The 25,066-nt window shown below is 43.8% G+C and overlaps 1 protein-coding gene across 4 annotated transcripts in view; it reads left to right on the top strand.

Moving 5' to 3' along the window:
* nadka (NAD kinase a) overlaps window positions 1-25,066 on the top strand; it is a 235,054-nt gene that overhangs the window by 194,679 nt on the left and 15,309 nt on the right. For all 4 annotated transcript variants that reach the window (XM_051931383.1, XM_051931384.1, XM_051931385.1 and 1 more), the window contains one exon: window positions 8,899-9,056. In XM_051931383.1, coding sequence (XP_051787343.1) covers window positions 8,899-9,056 — 158 coding nt within the window. The remainder of the gene's footprint in view (window positions 1-8,898; window positions 9,057-25,066) is intronic.

Genomic DNA, 25,066 nt, shown 5'->3' with positions numbered 1-25,066 from the left:
TCAAAGAGAATATACTGACTCGACAAGGAAAACATACATACTTGAACCTTTACTTCCCATCACCGGGTAAGTGTGCTCACCACTGCGCCACCACACACTTTACCGTAATAGTTCATGAAATACACAACCTCCATTTACGCACATCAGTCACATTCTGCTTTTTGCAAGAAATTGTCTCCCTTCTCTTTTATTATTATAAAAAGAGAATTTTTCCTTTAAACTTGATCAGGGTTTGAAAGGAAAAATGTTTTGCACGTTTATGAATACTTTTAAACTTATGGAGACATTTATTTACTTTAACCAAATTATATATACTGTATCTATATATATATATATATATATATATATATAATTCACTAAGCCGCTGACAAGTAGCCATCCATGGAAAGCACGCAAGACAGCCACGCCCACCGTATATAATTCACTAAGCCGCCGACAAGTAGCCACCCATGGAAAGCACGCAAGACAGCCATTCCCACCAACTCTAAGACCATTGGATACGACGACAACTCGCAGAGCCACGCCCACCAACTCGGATGCAGCAACTCACAACACCGGGCGTCATTCACGTTCGTCTCTGCTAGACTCCACATGCACCTCTGAGCCACGTTGATTTTTCATTAGTCAACCTCAGTGGAACCTCGGTTCACACAGAGGCAGCGCGACAGAGAGCCGTGCACACACACAGGCAGCGCCAGAGAGAGACAGAGGCACACACACAGGCAGCGGGAGAGAGAGAGCCACGCACACACACAGGCAGCACCAGAGAGAGACAGAGGCAAACAGGTAGCCCGAGAGAGAGAGCCGCGCACACACACACAGGCAGCGCCAGAGAGAGAGAAAGAGCCGCGCACACACACAGGCAGTGCCAGAGAGAGAGAGGCACACACACAGGCAGTGCGAGAGAGAGACGCGCACACACACACAGGCAGCGCCAGTGAGAGACAGAGGCACACACACAGGCAGCGCCAGTGAGAGAGATGCGCACACACACCGGCAGTGCCAGAGAGAGACAGACGCACACACACCGGCAGTGCCAGAGAGAGACAGACGCACACACACCGGCAGTGCCAGAGAGAGACAGACGCACACACACCGGCAGTGCCAGAGAGAGACAGACGCACACACACCGGCAGTGCCAGAGAGAGACAGCCGCACACACACCGGCAGTGCCAGAGAGAGACAGACGCACACACACCGGCAGTGCCAGAGAGAGACAGACGCACACACACCGGCAGCGCCAGAGAGAGACAGACGCACACACACCGGCAGCGCCAGAGAGAGACAGACGCACACACACCGGCAGCGCCAGAGAGAGACAGACGCACACACACCGGCAGCGCCAGAGAGAGACAGACGCACACACACAGGCAGCGCCAGAGAGAGAGCCACGCACACACACAGGCAGCGCCAGAGAGAGACAGAGGCACACACACAGGCAGCCCGAGAGAGAGACTCGCACACACACAGGCATCGCGAGAGAGAGGGGGCTGGACTCATAAGGTAGGAAGGCAGTTAAAGAATGCACTGGGCTTGATTTTGTTTTCACTTCTGCTATAGCGCAAACTATTGCAGTGTTAGTTTTCTCTGTTGTTCAAGGTTTTCTCTGTGTTATTCAATGTTTTTACATTTAGTTTACTATTACGCTGTGCATTCTATGGTTTAATTAACTATATTTGTGCTTAAAAACGTAAAATATATATTTACATACAGTTCATACAGTCTGGAACTGATTAATTGTATTTACATACAATCCTATGGGAGAAATTGCTTCGGTTCACGACCAAATCGGTTTACGACCAGAGTTTTGGAACGAATTATGGTCGTGAACTAAGGTTCCACTGTATTCTTTTCGGTTATGACGCACGACCGCGTCCACCATCGCAAACTGTTTTACACGCCATGGTCTTAGAGTTGGTGGGCGGGTCTCTGTGAGTTTCTCTTGCGAGCGGGCACATGTCCAGGCGGTGTGTATGCTTCGAGAACGAGGGTGGACGCGGCAGGACTATCTAAGAAGAGGCATGTTTGTCACGGATGTGAATCGCTGTATGCGGCGTGTAAAACAGTTTCCGACGGGTATCCCATGGTCTTAGAGTTGGTGGGCGGGTCTCTGTCAGTTGCTCTTGTGACCGGGCACATGACCAGGCAGTGTGTATGCTTCGAGTGTGAGGGTGGACGCGACAGGACCATCTAAGAAGAATCATATTTGTCGCGGATGTGAATCGCTGTATGCAGCGTGTAAAACAGTTTGCAAGGGGTATTCCATGGTCTTAGCAGTGTCTATACTTCGATGTGAATCGCTGTATGCAGCGTGTAAAATGCTGTATTGTATGTTGTCCTCTCCAGAGTTGCATCTTTTCATTCACCTACAGTCGTATCCTCAAAACCAACCCCATTTGGACAACTGTGTCTTTCAGGAAGTGTTCACCCATCAATACATAATTATGCAGCGTATGCTATGCCGCAGGTTGGCTAGTATAATCATATTTCTTTGTCATGCGAGAAGCTGTCTCATTTTAAATAAACACCTAATTAATACCTTCCTAAAGTATGACCAGTACTTACAGGAAGGTAGCCGAGGCATGCTTCTCATTGCAAAGTTAAAACCAAATGTATTTGTTCTGGGGCGCAGTGGGTAGCGCTGCTGCCTCGCAGTTGGGAGATCTGGGGACCTGGGTTCGATTCCCGGGTCCTTCCTGCGTGGAGTTTGCATGTTCTCCCCGTGTCTGCATGGGTTTCCTCCGGGCACTCCGGTTTCCTCCCACATTCCAAAGACATGCAGGTTAGGTGGATTGGCGATTCTAAATTGGCCCTAGTGTGTGCTTGGTGTGTGGGTGTGTTTGTGTGTGTCCTGCGGTGTGTTGGCACCCTGCCCAGGATTGTTTCCTGCCTTGTGCCCTGTGTTGGCTGGGATTGGCTCCAGCAGACCCCCGTGACCCTGTGTTCGGATTCAGCGGGTTGGACGATGGATGGATGTATTTGTTCTTTTTCCAATTTAAGTTAGAGCTCTTTATATTTTTGTGTACAGTCTGTAATTTTCTTTTTAACACTAGCTTATAATGCATGTTTGTAATTTAGGTAATACTTATAACTTCAATAATTTCATAGTTTCTGTGTGTTTTCGATGTTCTACAAGATGGTGCATTTGTTTAACACACGTTTCATGACACTTTTATCAGTATTGGGGGGTTGCTGCTTTAAACTTTTTGGCACAGCAACAGCTGCACAGCTCATAAACTGTGTTTTTAACAGGCATACAAATCATGTATTTTGGATTATATCGGGCTGCTATTAATCCATTAAAGATTTCTACAATTATTTTAGTGAGTGCGATTGAGACTTTATAGATTTTATCAGCATTGACATTGTTCATCTTTAAGTAACTGACTGCTATCCCCTGGTGTATGGGTGGCACGTCTAACTACAAGGTAACATAAACGCATGCTTGCATGAATCAACTGTTAATAACGTGCAGTTGTTCATAACTCTACAAAATATTATTTCTAATGGTTAACGGTGTAATTTATTGAATAACAGTGTTCCCCAACACGACACTAGTTTTTCTGGCAGGCTTTGGACATCCGTACGGTAGCCGATTAATCTGTGTTGTTCACCCGGGTGCCATTTCGCTTTATTCAGGACAACCAGTCTTGTGTCTAAGTTTAAGCTTAGTTTCGTCTTTCTTTTCCCCACATTTTATAATCGTGCTTTGGACTTTTAAGTCCAACCCGCTTAATGCGATTAGCAGAAGTTACCACAATTCACCGGCAGCTATCTGTTTTTTCTTGCCCCTGCAGTATAGCCCATGTTCCAAGACCGCCTCTTGCACTTTCACAGGATTAACATCCCCTTCCAGTTAGGGCCAGGCATTTCGAGCAGTATAACCCGGCCACGGGAGTCCATGGCAGTGCGCGTGACCATCCCAGTATTTTTTCAGTACCTGACCGAGACCCTCCATGCTGTCATTATCAGAAGCATATTTTATATATATATGATACATTGTAAATATGATAGTTATTAATTTAGCCACAATCCCCTGAAACTCTATAGATATAATGTAAAAAAGCGGTACTCCTCCCTTAGTGATACAGTAGTAAGAAATCACATAAGAGAAATAACTTAGCTTTCTTTAATGATGATTTACGCGGCATAAAAGACGAGGAAGCCTTGACAACACCTTGTGTAGAGTCTGCCATTTTCGTCGCTGCGTTAGAAGGATTTTCCGGATCGAATGACGGTATCTCCCATCTGTCCGTCGGCTTCAAAGGTGTGCCGGCAATGTTCCAAGGCTTTATACTCTTTCTTCATATGCAGGCCCCGACTTAGGTAAATCATGTCATTCCAAACAAGGAAAACAAGATACAATGTCATGCTGACTCTGACACACAGAAATAGTGCATGTTGCCCATTTGCAGTTGTTCTTAACTTGTCTTGTCTTAAAATGCTTGCCTAGCAGTTCTAAATGATGAGCCCCTGTGTGCTAAATCTGGCTATGTGTTAGCTGTACATGTGAAAAGAAAAGAAAATCAGATTTAAAATATTTGCACAGAGCCAGAGCAGTGACATATTAAAGTTATATTCTGATTACAATGCCATTGTTTTATTTGTTTATTTTTTATTTTACTAACAATAGTTTTGATATTAGAACTGTGACTTTATACTTTTTATACTGGTTTTATTTCTGCTGTTACTCAATATACCAGGTACTGTATTTGGTTTGCATTGAGAATGGAAGTTATTACAGGAATAACTGGTACTTACTATGTGAGCTGTTTTAACAAAATGTGTGAAATGTAAATATGCCCTTTTTTCTCAAATTCTACAGCAAAGTCTCTGTCTCCATCAAACATCTATCTAACCATTTCAGTTCAAAAGCTATCACTTCCCTGTTGTGACCTAAAACTGTATAAATATTTATATGGCACAGTGCTAGATTTTGAAAACAGTAATCTTTGACTGGCTTCTAAGGTACTTCTTCCAAGGCCAGTGTGCCGGAACATTATAACAGCTTTAACAAGACCAAGCCATTCAGCCCAACAATTTTGTCACTTCTTTATAAATAATTTCTCCAAAATTAATCAAGCTAAATATCCACTTCTCTACTTGGTAGCTTATAACATGTGTTTATGGTTCTCTGTGTGACAAGAACATTTTTAATGTTTGTATGAAATCAACCAATGACAAGTTTCCATCTATGTCCCAGTGTTCCTGCTGAAGAATTTAACAGTGGAGAGCCGTCATGCTACTTTCCTTTATAATTTTAAACAGTTGAATTATGTCACCTATTAAACACAATTTATCTAAACTGAAGCAGTTCAGCTCCTTTAATTGTTCCTCATAGCTCACACCTTGTGTTCCTGAAATTATCCTTCTTACTTTTCTCTTGACTTTATGTAGTGCTGCTGTGTTGTTTGGGAAAGATTTTGACCCTGTTTGTTCAGATTGTTTGTTTAACTCGAATGGGGGTTGTGCACCATAATTTTCAAGTAGTCTTACAGATAAGGACTTTTGACTGGACCATTGTAGGGTTTTCACCTTTTTGCCCTGGAACCACTCTAAGATTATTTTGAAATAATTCACTGGCTGAAGGATGAACATTTACTGTAGCTTCAGTATTTTAGCGGACTAAAACTGGTTCTGTTACACTATTTTCTTGTGTTTTCCATCATACATTCTATGTTCTGCTTTAATCAGATACCTAGTCACTGCTGATAAAAACAAGCTCTGCTGCATAATGCTGCTACTACCATATATCACTGTAGGTGCACAACCCACATCTCTTTGAAATTTAGACAAAAAGGTCTATCTTGGCCTCACCTTACAACAGTATTTTTTGAAAACGTCAACTTTTTCACTGTCATTTTTTGTAAATTCCAGACATACTTTCACATGATTCCATTTGAGTAATGGCTTTTTGTGTCATCCCTCATACATACTAGTGTTCTGCAGAACATACTATTACTCTTGATGTGGATGGTCTTGGCTGATAAACTCTGTATATGCAAAGTTACTGTTGGCTTCTTTGTGCCTTCATTAACAAGTCACCTTGTTCCTGCAGAGAATTTTTGAGAGATGACCTTTTCTAGGCATCTGAGTGATTTGATATAGCTTCCACTTTCTGATAATGAAACCAATAGTATTTATTGACACATCCAGTCACTTGAATATTGTTTTGTATCCTTTTCCTAAATTATGTATTTTTATTGCTTTGTCTCTTAACACTTTAGAAATACATTATAGTAATTTTCACAGCTGTTTTTCAAGTTTAAATATTTGAATCCCTGAAGCCTATTACAGGAGGAGTCAGGGTGGGACGGGAGTATTGTGTACATGCGTTACTTTTCCTGCTGACTGGCATTTATGGAGCTGAAGTGCGTGGAAGTTGGTTTTGTGCATCTGAATTTTTCCGTGCATACGCACATTTCCACTTTTGTCCATACCCCATGTATTAGTGTGAATTCTATGTACGGCATTATACATGAGGCCCCAGCTGTTCCACCATGAGGGGTTACATTTGATACAGTGGGTCACTGATGTACTGGGTGGCATGTTGGTACGTTAGTTGATGGTTGTTTAAACTAGGGAATGGGGAGAGGGTAGGAGTTTAGAACAGGCAAGGTTTATACCTTCATAAAAAAGGAACATAGTAATATTAATACAATATAAGAGGTAACTTTGAAATTACAAGCTCAAGATTAAATAGCCAAAGCTCTTGTATAACATATAACTAACCATAGACCCAAACGGAGGTTTATTTTCTCCAGAGATGCTGCTGACTGGACTTTTTGTTTTCCTCTCTTCCTGTGTGAACTGGCCATAGTTCAACAATTAATCAGTGGCATCTTCCTGTGAACTTGTCATAAAGGTAACATAAACAGTATTACACAAACATAAACTGAATTTTATTGAATTTAAGTATAGACCCTCCAATGCAAACAGTAGTTTCAGTTTGCATCTTTGTAATAGTATTAAAAAGGCAAGTTTTGAGGGGGATATTATAGTTATAGGAATTTTAATTATGCATATATTATCTGGGCGGCACGGTGGCACAGTGGGTAGCGCTGCTGCCTCGCAGTTGGGAGATCTGGGGACCTGGGTTCGCTTCCCGGGTCCTCCCTGTGTGGAGTTTGCATGTTCTCCCCGTGTCTGCGTGGGTTTCCTCCGGGCGCTCCGGTTTCCTCCCACAGTCCAAAGACATGCAGGTTAAGTGGATTGGCGATTCTAAATTGGCCCTAGTGTGTGCTTGGTGTGTTTGTGTGTGTGTCCTGCGGTGGGTTGGCACCCTGCCCAGGATTGGTTCCTGCCTTGTGCCCTGTGTTGGCTGGGATTGGCTCCAGCAGGCCCCCGTGACCCTATGTTCGGATTCGGCGGGTTGGAAAATGGATGGATGGATGGATGAAGATCCTAAGGAACGCTCCCAGCCTTGGCCCGACCCGCACACACTCACAAACAGAGACAAAATAAAGTACACTGGGAACTAACAACAACTAAAGAATATAATGAAATTAAATAATATAAATGAAAACAATAATACCCCCCAGTACCCCTACGGCAATATTACATTAAACACAAAAACTCCACACAGCAAAGTCCATGGAAAACCACACCGGATGTAATGAGAGATGACGAGAGTAAGTCCAGAGATTTGTATGTTGAAAGGGAATGAAAAAACAGTCCTACCGGTAGACACTGTAAGGGACGGATGGATGGTTCAGGAGCGCTCCTATACTTGCAGGAAAGCCATGAATCCACAATCAGTCCTCGGCACACAGGTAGACAGACGATCCAGACCCCAACAACGAATACAATCCAGGACACAGCAACTAAATATGGCTTAATTAACAGAAGGCAGTCCCACAGGTAAACGAAATACAAAATACAACAACAAAAAACACCTTTTTTTTCTTTCGGATACCTGCCCTTCTTCTAAACCCCTCTGACCACCTTTGGCCCCAACAGCCCCTGCAGGGACTGCTGGGAGATGCAGTTTTAACTACTAGTAGCACTGCTACAAGCATGTCTAGGTTAAGCATCATTCAATGACCAGGTTCCAATTCAGGGGGTAGAGGTAATTGAACCATTAGGGTGTGGTGACCATATTATAATACATTTATGTTTTGCCAGAGTGCAAATGATAAAGCTAAAACTGTTAAGTTCAACTTTACTAGACCATGTTTTGAGCAGACATGGCAATTTCTAAAAGGGATAAACTGGGATAAGCATTTAAGTTTGGAGACTTGTCGGGTAGTGGAATAGGTTTAAACCCTTTATACCCTGAGGGTATTTTTTCACCAATTTCCACCTGAAGGAAGAACACCATAATAAAGCCTTATTATTCAATAAATAAAGGAAGGATGGTCCTTTCGTCACTAAAACTTGACATATAACTTCTCAAATGTGATGAAATTTGTGTTTGTGTCAAATGTAAACATTCATTTAAACATTGCAAAAAAACATAGTTGGACACTGATTTTTCCATCTTTTTCTTAAAAAATACAGTATATTTCAGGTTTAACCAATGCCAGGTCAGTTTTTTTTTTCACCTCGGAGGTGTTCCCAGACCTGTCAACTCTACCTGTGAAAAATTTCATGTTGATAACACAAATAAATAGTTAAAGCATTTGGCACCGTGAGCATACCTCCCAAATCCAAAACCTTTCCAGGAAGGGATGCCCCAAAAAAAAAGTCCTCACTGAAGGTAAGAAGATATATTTGACTTAAAATTCAGATTACTGACAAGGATAGTCTTTTTATAGATGTTAGTGGAATAGGTAGGATTTGGTAATTAAGTAGAATGTTTTGACCACTTTGAGTTCTTCTGATGATTCTATAAAATTAATTCTATTTTATTTGTCATGTACTTGATTAAAACTTCATTTGGTGTTCTTAAATCTGCAGGTGTTATCGTTTCAACCCCAACGGGGAGTACAGCCTATGCTGTGGCAGCTGGGGCATCAATGATTCATCCCAATGTTCCAGCCATTATGATTACTCCTGTTTGCCCACATTCTCTCTCCTTCCGTCCGATTGTAGTTCCAGCTGGAGTGGAGCTTAAGGTAAGCAGTTTGTAATTAAATTTAATTTTAGATTTGTGAATTATGACATTGAAGTCTCATATCAATATCCACATTGTTGTTTTTTTTCCTTGTTATACAATACACATCTTATTTTCCTTTCTTGAATTATTCTTTACAGTAGAGTTATTCTTTTGTAAAACAGTGGTTCTCAGTCCTTGGTAAAACATGTGACTTGCTTTCACAAATAAACCAGACATGCCTGTTGAAATAAACAAAATAATACAATTTATAGCATAAGGATAATACAGTAGAAGATGGATATTTACAAATATATTGATTTATATGGACAACAGACACTAACAAGCAACACAAAATGAAAAATTATGAAAGCTTAGCTTAACTTTTCTCTCGTATCAAAAAAAGCATGTAACCTATCAATTCCATTTCTTGGCTTAGATAGAACTTCCTCTTTTACAGGAATGGAACAAAATTTATGAATTCAGATTTTTCAGTTCTTCAGCTTAAGATGAATAAATTTTCTGGCTCGTTATGAAGTTTCTAATTTCTGCAAGTAGCACTCATTTGGTCACAGCAGCTAGCCTGATCACCAACCCAAAAACACATACACACAGATCATGTGTGAGAGAGACACACAGCGTGTATCCCTGTCAAATGCTGTTTGACTTCCTTACTGGATTTGTGAAAAAACTCATAACACAGTGCCAGAACTTATCCTTCATAATTATTATCTTTAGTTATATTTACACCAATATCATAATGCTTTTGCTGATTTTGTCCTATGCATTAAATTTAAAATTGCTTCTGTAACCCCAATGTTAAAAAAAAGTCTGGCCTTGATGCTGACAATCTTAACAATTTCCGTCCTATTTCCCACTTACCTTTCCTGTCAAAAGTTCTTGAGCGTGTTGTAGCTTCCCAACTCACCAATTACCTAACCTCTAATAATTTGATGGAATCCTTTCAGTCTGGTTTCAGGGCGCGGCACAGCTGTGAAACTGCTCTGCTACGGGTAACCAATGATTTGCTTATGGCAGCAGACTCTGGACAAACTAGCATATTAATTCTGTTAGACCTCAGTGCAGCATTTGACACTGTTAGACATGACATCCTACTGTCCAGAATGGAGAACATGCTGGGTATCTCTGGCACTGCCCTCCAGTGGTTCAAGTCCTATCTGACTGATAGGCAAGAGTTTGTTAGTCTTGGCAACAGCAGATCCAACTCCGTGCCAGTCACACAAGGAGTCCCTCAGGGCTCTGTCCTCGGTCCTCTGCTTTTCTGTATTTATATGCTTCCCCTTGGCCATATTATCCGTAGTTATGGATTGGGTTATCATTTTTATGCAGATGATACTAAGCTCTACTTCAATGTTAAAAGTGGAACTTCATCAGAGCTTTCTCAGCTCACAACCTGCCTTAGTGAAATTAAAACCTGGATGGAGCAGAACTCTTTAAAATTAAATTGCAATAAAACTGAACTCCTGCAAATTGGGACTAAAATGCAACTTAATAAAATGAGCTCCTTCCCAGTCCATCTTGTCAGTGATCTCATCAGACCTGCCTCTACTGTAAAAAATCTTGGTGTCATTTTTGATTCCTCCCTCACTTATTCCGCCCACATAAATCACATTAAGAAACTTTCTTACTTTCACCTCCGTAACATATCCCGTGTTCGCTCCTTCCTCTCCTTCTCTAATGCTGAGAAACTTGTCCATGCTTTTATCACATCCCGCATCGATTATTGTAATTCCCTACTGGCAGGTGCCCCTTCTAATCTTATATCACAGCTCCAGCTTATTCAAAACTCAGCTGCAAGAGTCCTTACTCGAACCAGCAGCAGCGAGCACATCACACCCATCCTGCTCCGTCTTCACTGGCTCCCTGTGTCCTACAGAATCAAATATAAAATCCTACTAATAACCTACAAAGCTTTAAATAACCTCGCGCCAAACTACATCAGTGACCTTCTCCATCACTATGTGCCTGCCCGCCCACTAAGGTCCTCTGATTCTGGTAATCTTATTGTGCCCCTCTCTAATCTACACTCCATGGGTGACAGGGCCTTCAGCTGTATAGCGCCCAGACTCTGGAATGACCTACCGAAATTAATCAGGTCAGCTGACTCCATAAATTCTTTTAAAAAACAACTCAAAACTCATCTGTTCAGGAAGGCTTTTAGCTCTACTTGACTTTATTACCTTTCTCTCAGTTTACTTCTCTGTCAAGATGCTCATGTAACCTGTATGTGTGTGTGCTAGACCATCAATTATGTTGTCTGTTTTTTTTTCAGAATTTACTGTCTTAATCTTCTTTATTTATTTATCTGGTTTGTACAATGCTATATACTGTATATTCTGCCGTTCTTTATTATATTCTGTAAGTGCCTTGAGCATGGGAAAGGCGCTATATAAATAAAATGTATTATTATTATTATTATTAAATTACAATTAATAGTTCTCAGAATCAAAGTAATTTGTATTAATGATCTGCGGTTAGAGATGCTTCCCTGGTTGGCTTTCTTCAGATACCTGGAAAGGTTCTCCTTGCACTTTCTTTTCTTTGTACAGGACGACTTCTTGTTCACCTTTGGTCCCACTTTCTAGTTGTGAGAGGTACTGCAGTTTCTCTCGCGAGGGTTTTACACATTGTATCCTCAGATGCTAGCAAAGGTACACCTGCTAGGCCAGCTGGTGATCAGTCAGTGGCTATCTCTTGCTCGTGTCCTTGCTGTCCCCCAACAAGATTAAACTAATGGCAACCGTGTCCACATTCCAAGACAGAGGAGTATTCCACCCTGTCAGTTCAGGACAGTTACCCTCTGGAGTAAAGATATTGCTTTAACTTCTGTTGCAGTCACACTCTAATAAGAGTGCCTCACAACAGTTTGTTCCAGCTTGGAAAAATGGATAATGACAGAAAGTCCTATGTTAAAAAGAGGGAGATCTTCAAAAAATAGGATTGAGTTATAATAAAATGACACTAGGTTTTTGAAAACTAAGACTACTCTACACATCCATTTATTTGGTTTAAGATTTTTACTCAAGGCAAGCAAGGCTTCATCATCTGCAAATAATACCCTTTTATAGATATTTTCCCTCTTCTTTTATTGTAATCTGTGGCAATAAATCTACTCATGGCCAAAATGTTAGCATGTCTTATATATTCAGATCAGTCAGAACAAATAGTTCTAATACAAAATAAACTGGGAGACTGGAAGATTATACATCACAGATCTAGAATGAAAGCTAGTCACTTGCAAGAGAATATTACTTCTGTAGGTTTTCTGTACAAAGAAAAAAGTAGGCCACTGTTACGTATTCACTAAAGATACAGTATCTGAAAAGCGAACCTGTTGTAATATAATCCTGAGCAAAGTTAATATATTTGTTACAAGAAAACATTAGCTATATACATACCCCCGAACAGAATACTTTTAATAAAAGGATTGCAGTCCAAAAAAATTGTTGTTCTTCCAAACTGCTTACATAGATATTTGCAATGCTTGGACTAAAAGCAACACCCATTGCCCCCCTTTTTATCTGTGAAAATAAAATGTTTATTAATAGAAAAATAATTCCATTTGAGAGCTACTACAGTGTGAGATATGATCAAATCAACTTTTATGGGAGAAAAGCAGATCTACAGCTTCATAACAAGCCCTTTCCAGATTTTATTTGAATTTAGAAGGTATGTTTATGATGCCTTCAGAAAATATTTAGACCCCTTCGCTTTTTTCACATTGTGTTATGTTGCAGCCTTATGCTTAAATCATTTTAATTACTTTTTTCCTCCATCAAACAACACAGAATGAAATAAAAAACAGGATTTTAGGAATTTTTGAAAATTTAGTAAAAAGAACTGAACTGAAAACTGAAATATCACATTGGCAGAAGTATTGAGACCCTTTTCTATTGCAATTGAAATTTAGCTCAGGTGCATTCCCTTCTATTGTTCATCGCTGAGATGTATAATTATAAATTACAACCAACACATTTGCTCTCTTTCATTTGCAAGAATATGCATAGCCAAAATACCTAAACAAATTAACCTGTAACCAATGATAGACTGCGTGCATAAGTTATTGCACCAATTGTAACTATTGTTTGCTCACAATAAAAGTAATGCATTACTGAACAACAGTATTGCCTCAAGCAAATGGCATTTTGAAATAAAGTAAATGATATTCTCTGTCTAATTGATATCTTTGTTGCTGCTGACAATTTATGTCCTGTCATGTTTGAAGCTCATCAATACCTGCCACAAGCTAGTCGTGAAATGGCAAACTTCACATTACTAACCAGCCACATTATCCACATACAGGAATGACCCCTAACTTATGGGTGTAATGTGATTCTTCCCACCTTTTTCTACTACATGCTTTTTGACTGTTGCAATATAATTATTACATGCACCTGTAATCAGTTAGTTTCAGTTCAGTTTTGCTACTATTATGCACAAAAGGATCAAAATTAAGCATGACATGCATTTTTTGAACTCTGGATTAAGTTGTCATCTTTATAATGTTAATGCAGCATTGTTTAGACAGTATTCCCGTAGAATATACAACAATTTATTATAAAATGAGACACTTGCACCAGGTCATTAACCAAGGCTAATTGTTTATTGAGCACACTGAAACTGACGCGAAGGGTATGTTCCATCTTAGACAGAAATTTTTAATTAAAATTATTTAGACATTAACAGTCTATCTGCACTGTCACTGTTATCATTACGAAGATTGTTCATTTATTTCACTTGTGAGCTACTGTGAGTAAAGACTCATGGTACCTTAATGTATATATAAAAAAGATGGGAACAGGACAGTTTCCTGTGCATGAAAATAAATAAATGAATGAATTATGAAATGTTACAATAAATAATAAAAAATGTGAGTATACTTAAATGTATAACAAAATATGTATTATTTAATTATTTCTTCATTTATTGATTTCAGTGACTCCACATGCAGCCTGAAATATTCATTTCACCCATCAAAGTTAAGCGGGTGGGTTCTAAAAACCTGGTTCGTGCAGTGGAACTCAAAAAATAGGGGATCAATACAATACACAGAACAGAACACAAGTATTCCTCAATGCAGTGTAATAATGTAATAGAAATATTACAAGTACAGAGCAGAATTCAACAACAGATATTACATAATACAATTTGGATTTGTTCAGAGTCCTGGAGACCTTGGTCATCAAGCTGCCTCCCCCTATTGGCTATTCCACAGCTGAGTCGGTGCTGGGCCAGCCAATCCGATGAAAGGACCCCTCTACCTGATGATTCCTGCGATTCTCCATCAGGGATGACTTTACCTTAGGCAGGCAAAACAACTTGGCAGGTGGGCAGTTGCACCAAGTGCCACATTTGAGTACCGAGAAGAGAAACAGAATAGGTGAGGGGTAGTATCCAATTACTGTATAACTATCATGTTACTTATGTTTTAGTGCTAATGACTAACAACAGAGATGCAGTCTGTACAGTTAATCTGCAGCTTTAGTCAGGATATGCTAAACTGAAGTAGCGAGTCTTCGGCCGGGATATGAAAGTTGAAACTGAAGGGGCATCTCTTATAGTAGCAGGCAGACCATTCCACAGTTTAGGGGCCCTGTAACTAAAAGCTTGACCTCCCACTGTTATTTTATTAATCCTTGGAATCATAAGCAGCCCGGCATCTTGAGATCTTAATGTGTGCTCTGATTTGTAAGTCATGATAAGTTCAGACAAGTAAGCTGGACCTTGGTCATTTAAGGCTTTATATGTTAAAAGGAGGATTTTGAAATTTGCCCTAAACTTAACCAGGAGCCAGTGTAAGGATTTAAGAACTGGAGTTATGTGTTTGTATTTTCTTATTCTTGTAATAATTCTTGCGGTAGCATTTTCGATTAACTGGAAGCTGTATAAAGAAGTTTGAACATCCAGTGAACACCGCATTGCAGTAGTCAATCCTACTAGAAATAAATGCATAAATTAATTTCTCAGAATCCTGCTTATTTAGAAAATACCTTAATTTCCCAACATTTTTAAGATGGAAGAAACCTGATCTAGACAACTTTGTAATGTGCGCTTTAAATCACATACTTAGAATCAAAGATAACTCCTAGATTGCGGGCTGATTCGGTAAAATTAACGGTGATTCCAACTGAGTTAAGTCAGTCAGTCAGTCATTCTCCGACCCTCTATATCCTATCACAGGGTCACGGGGGTTCTGCTGGAGCCAGTCCCAGCCAACACAGGGCGCAAGGCAAGAACAAATCCCTGGGCAGGGCGCCACCCCACCGTAGGACACACACACGCACATACTTAGGGACAATTTAGGATCGCCAATGCACCTGACCTGCATGTCTTTGGACTGTGGGAGAAAACCGAAGCACCCGGAGGAAACCCACGCAGACACGGGGAGAACATGCAAACTCCACGTAGAGAGGACCTGGGAAGCGAACCCAGGTATCATTACTGCGAGGCAGCAGCGCTACCACTGCGCCACCGTGCTGCCTGGTCTTGAAGACACAAAGTTGGCAAAATTGGTTCACGAGAAAAAATGTTTAATACAGTTTTATACAATGATTTTGCTGTGGTGTTTCAACACAGATATTAGAAAAATAATGATCTGATTGCCATAGAACAATATTAGTTTTACTTCTAAATTAGTTTTCATAATTTTCTACATTTTTCAATTTACGTCAACATTGAAAGCAATATCATCTTTGCCATAACAGGAAATAAGGTTTCTATTTTTTTTATTATTTCTTCACATATTCAGTGGCTTCATGTTCCTTGACTTTGCAAAAGGTCAGGAGCTGAGGATTGCTGTATCCTGGTTTTAGCGCCTTGAGCCGCATCGTTGGACTTGGTACTCCAGTGCTGCTGGTGCAATGAAGGAGGTCGATCACACCCTCGTGAGAAGATGCTGGTGGCTCTTATAAAACTGCAGAGTCTACAGAAGTGCCCACATTATATAGTGTGACCACATACTTGTTGTTGCTATTCTGAAAGTCCAGCTTTGGTCCAGTATGCTTACCACCTATTAGGAAAATGAGGCTGGACCTGGCCAGACTCCAAGATCAGGCTGTTTCTGACTAGTTTGCATGCAATTTTTGTGAGGAACATACAGACTTGGGTACAACTATACATCCAAATGTGATTTTTGAGAGACCTTCCGTGACAAGACCCTGAAGGTTGCAGAGGGTTATATTGGTGTTACCAATGTTCCCAGAAGGAGGTGTTTCATCTCACATGGCACTTTGGATATCATCGAGAGGAGTCGCAGTGTGTGGCTTGATGGCAACTCCAGCTGCAAGGGCAAATAAGGAGGCATTTGTTAGAGGAATCAGTGAGCAAGTGACACACCATCTATGGTCTAATGACCCATATCCTGCTTACAGAGGAATCGAAACATTACACTTATCCGAATCTGTTCCTCGGAGAGTCACAGTCAGGGCGGCTGATAGAATGATACAATACAATACAATACAGTTTATTTTTGTATAGCCCAAAATCACACAGGAAGTGCCGCAATGGGCTTTAACAGGCCCTGCCTCTTGACAGCCCCCCAGCCTTGACTCTCTAAGAAGACAAGGAAAAACTCCCAAAAAAACCTAGTAGGGAAAAATGGAAGAAACCTTGGGAAAGGCAGTTCAAAGAGAGACCCCTTTCCAGGTAGGTTGGGCGTGCAGTGGGTGTCAAAAGAAGGGGGTCAATACAATACAATACAATACAATACAATACATAGAACAGAACAAATCCTCAATAAAAAATAAATTTTTTTTTGAAGTATGGAGCAGAATTTAACAGTAGATGATATCACATAACATGATTTGGATAATTTTAGACTCCTGGAGACCTCATCCATCAAGCTGCCTCCCCCATTTTGGCATTCTACGGCTGAAACAGTGTTGGGCCAGCCAATCCGATGAAAGGACCCCTCTTTCTCACGATTCCTGCGATCCTCCATCAGGGATGACTTTACCTTAAACAGGCAAAACAACTTGGCAGGTGGGCCGTGGCACCAAGTGCTACATTTGAGTACCGAGAGGAGAAACAGAATAGGTGAGGGTTAGTATCCAATTCTAACTATCATGTTACTTATGTGTTAGTGCTAATGACTAACAACAGAGATGCAGTATGTACAGTTAATTAGCAGCTTTAGTCAGGATATGCTAAACTGAAGTAGTGAGTCTTCAGCCGGGATTTAAAAGCTGAGACCGAAGGGGCATCTCTTATAGTAGCAGGCAGACCATGATCCTTATGAATAGCACTGTAGTTGTGACCCACTGGGCTGGCTACTTTGTGCAGCTGTTTAAAGCTGATCCTCCGGCTAGGACATTGGATATCTTTGGGTCCACAGTTCTAGAGGCTGATCCTCCAATTACTGTGAACCACCCATTCAGACTGAGATTGCACAGGTGGTGAACCAGCTAAGGGTAGGGAAGGCTGCAGGTATCTGTGGTATCTGGGGTCAACTTCTCCTGGCTGGTGGTAATGCTGTCCTCCTGGCATTGCAAGCAATCTTTGTTTCCATTTGGGAGACAAGTGTAATCCCAACTGGTCTGTAAAATGGGACTTGTTATCCCCATCTGGAAAGGGAAGGGGGATTGCAACTACAAGGCAGTAACACTGCTGTCAGTGCCAGGTAAGGACCTTGCTAGAGTCATCCACTGTGGCGGCCGGGATGCCTCTTCCTTGTATGGTCTAGGGCAGGGGTAGGCAATGTCGGTCCTGGAGTGCCACAGTATGTGCAGGTTTTTGTTCCAACCCAGTTCCTTAACGAGAACTCAATTATTGCTGATGAAGCACATATTGCTTAAGTGACATTTTAATGCTTCATTTTAGTGGTCTCGCTTGTTAAGGTTCTCCAACCTTAATTGCTTATTTCAATCTTAAACTGCTGCATTCAGTGTTTTAATTGCTCCTTATTAGCAATAAGATGTAAAAGACAAAGCAGCCAGCAGTTCTCCAGCTAGCTTTTTTCCAATTACATCTGTGTGTGTTCATCATCCATCCATCCATCCATCCATCCCTTGTCCCCCGCTTATCCGAGGTCGGGTCGCGGGGGCAGCAGCTTGAGCAGAGATGCCCAGACTTCCCTCTCCCCGGCCACTTCTTCTAGCTCTTCGGGAGAATCCCAAGGCATTCCCAGGCCAGTCGAGAGACATAGTCCCTCCAGCGTGTCCTGGGTCTTCCCCGGGGCCTCCTCCCGGTTTGGACGTGCCCGGAACACCTCACCAGGGAGGCGTCCAGGAGGCATCCTGATCAGATGCCCGAGCCACCTCATCTGACTCCTCTCGATGCGGAGGAGCAGCGGCTCTACTCTGAGCCCCTCCTGGATGACTGAGCTTCTCACCCTATCTTTAAGGGAAAGCCCCAGACACCCTGCGGAGGAAACTCATTTCAGCCGCTTGTATTCGCGATCTCGTTCTTTCGGTCACTACCCATAGCTCATGACCATAGGTGAGGGTAGGAACATAGATCGACTGGTAAATTGAGAGCTTCGCCTTGCGGCTCAGCTCCTTTTTCACCACGACAGACCGATGCAACGCCCGCATTACTGCGGATGCCGCACCAATCCGCCTGTCGATCTCACGCTCCATTCTTCCCTCACTCGTGAACAAGACCCCCGAGATACTTGAACTCCTCCACTTGGGGCAGGATCTCGCTACCAACCCTGAGAGGGCACTCCACCCTTTTCCGGTTGAGGACCATGGTCTCGGATTTGGAGGTGCTGATTCTCATCCCAGCCGCTTCACACTCGGCTGCGAACCGATCCAGAGAGAGCTGAAGATCACGGCCTGATGAAGCAAACAGGACAACATCATCTGCAAAAAAGCAGTGACCCAATCCTGAGCCCACCAAACCGGACCCCCTCAACACCCTGGCTGCGCCTAGAAATTCTGTCCATAAAAGTTATGAACAGAATCGGTGACAAAGGGCAGCCCTGGCGGAGTCCAACTCTCACTGGAAACGGGTTCGACTTACTGCCGGCAATGCGGACCAAGCTCTGGCACTGATCGTACAGGGACTGAACAGCCCTTATCAGGGGGGCCGGTACCCCATACTCTCGGAGTACCCCCCACAGGATTCCCCGAGGGACACGGTCGAATGCCTTTTCTAAGTCCACAAAACACATGTAGACTGGTTGGGCAAACTCCCATGCACCCTCCAGGACCCTGCTAAGGGTATAGAGCTGGTCCACTGTTCCGCGACCAGGACGAAAACCACACTGTTCCTCCTGAATCCGAGGCTCGACTATCCGACGGACCCTCCTCTCCAGGACCCCTGAATAGACTTTTCCAGGGAGGCTGAGGAGTGTGATCCCTCTGTAGTTGGAACACACCCTCCGAGCCCCCTTCTTAAAGAGGGGGACCACCACCCCGGTCTGCCAATCCAGAGGCACTGTCCCTGATGTCCATGCGATGTGCAGAGGCGTGTCAGCCAAGACAGTCCTACAACATCCAGAGCCTTGAGGAACTCCGGGCGTATCTCATCCACCCCCGGGGCCCTGCCACCAAGGAGTTTTTTGGACCACCTCGGTGACCTCAGTCCCAGAGATGGGGAGGCCCACCTCTGAGTCCCCAGGCTCTGCTTCCTCATTGGAAGGCATGTTAATGGGATTGAGGAGGTCTTCGAAGTATTCCCCCCACCGACCCACAACGTCCCCGAGTCGAGGTCAGCAGCGCACCATCCCCACCATATACAGTGTTGACACTGCACTGGTTCCCCTTCCTGAGACGCCGGATGGTGGACCAGAATCTCCTCGAAGCCGTCCGAAAAGTCATTCTCCATGGCCTCCCCAAACTCTCCCACGCCCGAGTTTTTGCCTCAGCAACCACCAAAGCCGCATTCCGCTTGGCCTGCCGGTACCCTATCAGCTGCCTCCGGGGTCCCACAGGACAAAAGGGTCCTGTAGGACTCCTTCTTCAGCTTGATGGCATCCTTCACCGCCGGTGTCCACCAGCGGGGTTCGGGGATTGCCGCCACGACAGGCACCGACCACCTTACGGCCACAGCTCCGGTCAGCTGCCTCAACAATAGAGGCACGGAACATGGCCCATTCGGACTCAATGTCCCCCCACCTCCCTCGGGATGTGGTCGAAGTTCTGCCGGAGGTGGGAGTTGAAGCTACTTCTGACAGGGGGCTCTGCCAGACGTTCCCAGCAGACCCTCACAACACGTTTGGGCCTACCACGCCTGACCGGCATCCTCCCCCCACCATCGAAGCCAACTCACCACCAGGTGGTGATCAGTTGACAGCTCCGCCCCTCTCTTCACCCGAGTGTCCAAGACATGTGGCCGCAAGTCCGACGACACGACCACAAAGTCGATCATCGAACTGAGGCCTAGGGTGTCCTGGTGCCAAGTGCACATATGAACACCCCTATGCTTGAACATGGTGTTCGTTATGGACAATCCGTGACGAGCACAGAAGTCCAATAACAAAACACCGCTCGGATTCAGATCAGGGGGGCCATTCCTCCCAATCACGCCCTTCCAGGTCTCACTGTCATTGCCCCACGTGAGCATTGAAGTCTCCCAGCAGAACGAGGGAGTCCCAGAAGGTATGCCCTCTAGCACCCCCTCCAGGGACTCCAAAAAGGGTGGGTACTCCGAACTGCTGTTCGGTGCATACGCACAAACAACAGTTAGGACCCGTCCCCCCACCCCGAAGGCGAAGGGAGGCTACCCTCTCATCCACCGGGGTAAACCCCAATGTACAGGCTCCAAGTTGGGGGGCAATAAGTATACCCACACCTGCTCGGCGCCTCTCACCGGGGGCAACTCCAGAGTGGTAGAGAGTCCATCCCCTCTCAAGGAGATTTGTTCCAGAGTCCAAGCTGTGCGTCGAGGTGAGCCCGACTATATCTAGCCGGAACCTCTCAACTTCGCGCACTAGCTCAGGCTCCTTCCCCTTCAGAGAGGTGACATTCCACGTCCCAAGAGCCAGTTTCTGTAGCCGAGGATCGGACCGCCAAGGTCCCCGTCTTCGGCCACCACCCAACTCACACTGCACCCGACCTCCTTGGCCCCCTCCCATAGGTGGTGAGCCCCATGGGAAGGGGGACCCACGTTGCCTCTTCGGGCTGTGCCCGGCCGAGCCCCCATGGGTGCAGGCCCGGCCACCAGGCGCTCGCCATCGAGCCCCACCTCCAGGCCTGGCTCCAGAGTGGGGCCCCGGTGACCCCGCGTCCGGGCAAGGGAAAACGCCGTCCAAAATGGTTTTTCTTCATAGGAATTTTGTTTAACCGCTCTTTGTCTCATCCCTCACCTAGGACCAGTTTGCCCTTGGGTGGCCCTACCAGGGGCATAAAGCCCCGGACAACAGAGCTCCTAGGATCATTGGGACACGCAAACCCCTCCACCACGATAAGGTGACGGTTAAAGGAGGGGTGTGTGTTCATCATGCACTGTTTGATTTAATAAAAACACTTAATAGAAAAATGTGACAGACTGAAAATGATCTGTTTTAGGCTTCAAATCATTTGGATGATATCCTTGGAAAGGAAAAAAATCTACGATATAAAAGCCTTACATTGCACAGACTAACAAGCCATAAAATTAAATAAGGTCTGAGATTGGCAATGATTGGTTCTAATTAAGCAATTGGGTTGGAATGAAAACCTGTAGCCACTGCGGCTCACCAGGGACCGACATTGCCTACCCCTGTTTTACATCTTATTGCTAATAAGGAGCAATTAAAACACTGAATGCAGCAGTTTAAGATTGAAATAAGCAATTAAGGTTGGAGAACATTAACAAGCGAGACCACTAAAATGAAGCATTAAAATGTCACTTAAGCAATATGTGCTTCATCAGCAATAATTGAGTTCTCGTTAAGGAACTGGGTTGGAACAAAAACCTGCACATACTGTGGCACTCCAGGACCGACATTGCCTACCCCTGGTCTAGGGGAACAAACATGGACAGAGCATTACCTCCCCAGGAACACTAGATGGCAGCCCCTCTAGATGGCAGCGGTGCCTCAGACTTCCGCAGGGCTTCATGGGAGATAGAGTTGGATACAACCTTGTTGGGAACCGGAGACGTCACCGGGGGTTCCCATGCATCACTTCCACCACACCCGGAAGTGCTGCCAGAAGATGATCAAGGAGCACCTGGAACACTTCTGGATGCAGTATAAAAGAGGCCAACTCCTCCATTAAAGGAGCCAGAGTCGGGAGGAGGGAGACAAAGCTTGCCGAGGAGGAGTGGAGAAGAAAGAGAAAAGAAGAAGAGTAAAGTATTGTGTGTTTTGCTTGTGCTGTTTGGACTTTGTTGTGCCTGTGGTAAACGGGGAAGGCATTCCCCACGAGGTGAAGAAACAAAATAGAAACCTTGTGCTTTTATACAGTGCATCCGGAAAGTATTCACAGCGCATCACTTTTTCCACATTTTGTTATGTTACAGCCTTATTCCAAAATGGATTAAATTCATTTTTTTCCTCAGAATTCTACACACAACACCCCATAATGACAACGTGAAAAAAGTTTACTTGAGATTTTTGCAAATTTATTAAAAATAAAAATATTGAGAAAGCACATGTACATAAGTATTCACAGCCTTTGCCATGAAGCTCAAAATTGAGCTCAGGTGCATCCTGTTTCCCTGATCATCCTTGATCATCCTGATCATCTGCAGCTTAATTGGAGTCCACCTGTGGTGAATTCAGTTGATTGGACATGATTTGGAAAGGCACACACCTGTCTATATAAGGTCCCACAGTTGACAGTCCATGTCAGAGCACAAACCAAGCATGAAGTCAAAGGAATTGTCTGTAGACCTCTGAGACAGGATTGTCTCGAGGCACAAATCTGGGGAAGGTTACAGAAAAATTTCTGCTGCTTTGAAGGTCCCAATGAGCACAGTGGCCTCCATCATCCGTAAATGGAAGAAGTTCGAAACCACTAGGACTCTTCCTAGAGCTGGCCGGCCATCTAAACTGAGCGATCAGGGGATAAGGGCCTTAGTCAAGGAGGTGACCAAGAACCCGATGGTCACTCTGTCAGAGCTCCGGAGGTCCTCTGTGGAGAGAGGAGAACCTTCCAGAAGGACAACCATCTCTGCAGCAATCCACCAATCAGGCCTGCATGGTAGAGTGGCCAGACGGAAGCCACTCCTTAGTAAAAGGCACATGGCAGCCCGCCTGGAGTTTGCCAAAAGGCACCTGAAGGACTCTCAGACCATGAGAAAGAAAATTCTCTGGTCTGATGAGACAAAGATTGAACTCTTTGGTGTGAATGCCAGGTGTCACGTTTAGAGAAAACCAGGCACCGCTCATCACCAGGCCAATATCATCCCTACAGTGAAGCATGGTGGTGGCAGCATCATGCTGTGGGGATGTTTTTCAGTGGCAGGAACTGGGAGACTAGTCACGATAAAGGGAAAGTGACTGCAGCAATGTACAGAGACATCCTGGATGAAAATCTGCTCCAGAGCGCTCTTGACCTCAGACTGGGGTGACGGTTCAGCTTTCAGCAGGACAACGACCCTAAGCACACAGCCAAGATATCAAAGGAGTGGCTTCAGGACAAATCTGTGAATGTCCTTGAGTGGCCCAGCCAGAGCCCAGACTTGAATCCGATTGAACATCTCTGGAGAGATCTTAAAATGGCTGTGCACCGATGCTTCCCATCCAACCTGATGGAGCTTGAGAGGTGCTGCAAAGAGGAATGGGCGAAACTGGCCAAGGATAGGTGTGCCAAGCTTGTGGCATCATATTCAAAAAGACTTGAGGCTGTAATTGCTGCCAAAGGTGCATCGACAAAGTATTGAGCAAAGGCTGTGAATACTTATGCACATGTGATTTCTCAGTTTTTTTATTTTTAATAAATTTGCAAAAACCTCAAGTAAACTGTTTTCACGTTGTCATTATGGGGTGTTGTGTGTAGAATTCTGAGGAAAAAATGAATTTAATCCATTTTGGAATAAGGCTGTAACATAACAAAATGTGGAAAAAGTGATGGGCTGTGAATACTTTCCGGATGCACTGAAAGTGTGCCTCCTGTGTTTGTCTGTGTCGGGTTGAAAGGCTGGCATACCCCCTAGTGGTTTTGTCACACATAATAGGATCAGTGATCACTTGCTCACCTACCAGCGACTGGAGCAGTCTGGTTTTACGCCTAAGAAGTCTACCATCGACTACATCCTGGCACTGAGGGTTCTCATGGAGTGCAAATGTGAATATCAGCAGAGTTTCTCTGCAGCCTTTGTCAATTTTCATACAGCGTTCGATTCAGTTGATCGAGCTGCCCTGTGGGACATCCTGAAAATTTGCATGATCCCCTCAGGGTTGCTGGATATCATGGCCACCCTTTACACTGCTACTGTGAGTGCTGTGCAGAGTGGAGGCAGAGCCTCTATGTTTTTCCAAGTTAATTCTGAGGTTCATCAATGGTGTGTTCTTGATCCTACTCTGTTCAGTGCTTCCATGGACTGGGTATTGGGCAAGATTTTGGGGTCCAGCGGTTGTGGGGCATCTGTTGGTGAAGATTCACCGATTTTGACTTTGCTGACGATGCTGTGATCTTCATGGAGCCAATGGAGGCTCTGATCGGGGTTCTTGATAGACTGAGCGAGTAGTCCGGGCTTGCAAGTGTCCTGCATAAAAACAAAGGTCTAGGGGCCTCATGTATAAACGGTGCGTACGCACAGAAATGTTGCGTATGAATGTTTCCACACTCAAATCGCAATGTATAAAACCTAAACTTGGCATAAAGACACGCACATTTCCACGGTACCTCATACCCTGGCGTACGCAGTTTCTCCGCTCGGTTTTGCAGACTGGTGGCACCCAGCGTCAAAGCAGTGCTACTGTTCCTGTGTGGTTACCCTTTCTTTCTTAGACCTACATTCCTGACCCGGCTTTATAAATACACTGAAATTAACTGCATATTGTTTATTAGTGTAATGCATCTGATTGTAATTAACCTGTAGCAATATAATGGTCCAGGGAATAGCCATAGTATTCTAAATACCATAACTGCTTTAGCGTTGTTACGCTCACTGCATCTTCTTCTTCTTTCAGCTGCTCCC

The sequence above is a fragment of the Erpetoichthys calabaricus genome, chromosome 8 (genome assembly GCF_900747795.2).
Source record: "Erpetoichthys calabaricus chromosome 8, fErpCal1.3, whole genome shotgun sequence".
Classification (NCBI taxonomy): Eukaryota; Metazoa; Chordata; class Cladistia; order Polypteriformes; family Polypteridae; genus Erpetoichthys; species Erpetoichthys calabaricus.
The sequence above is the reverse complement of the archived record's forward strand: the minus strand, read 5'-3'. Positions and strand labels throughout refer to the sequence as shown.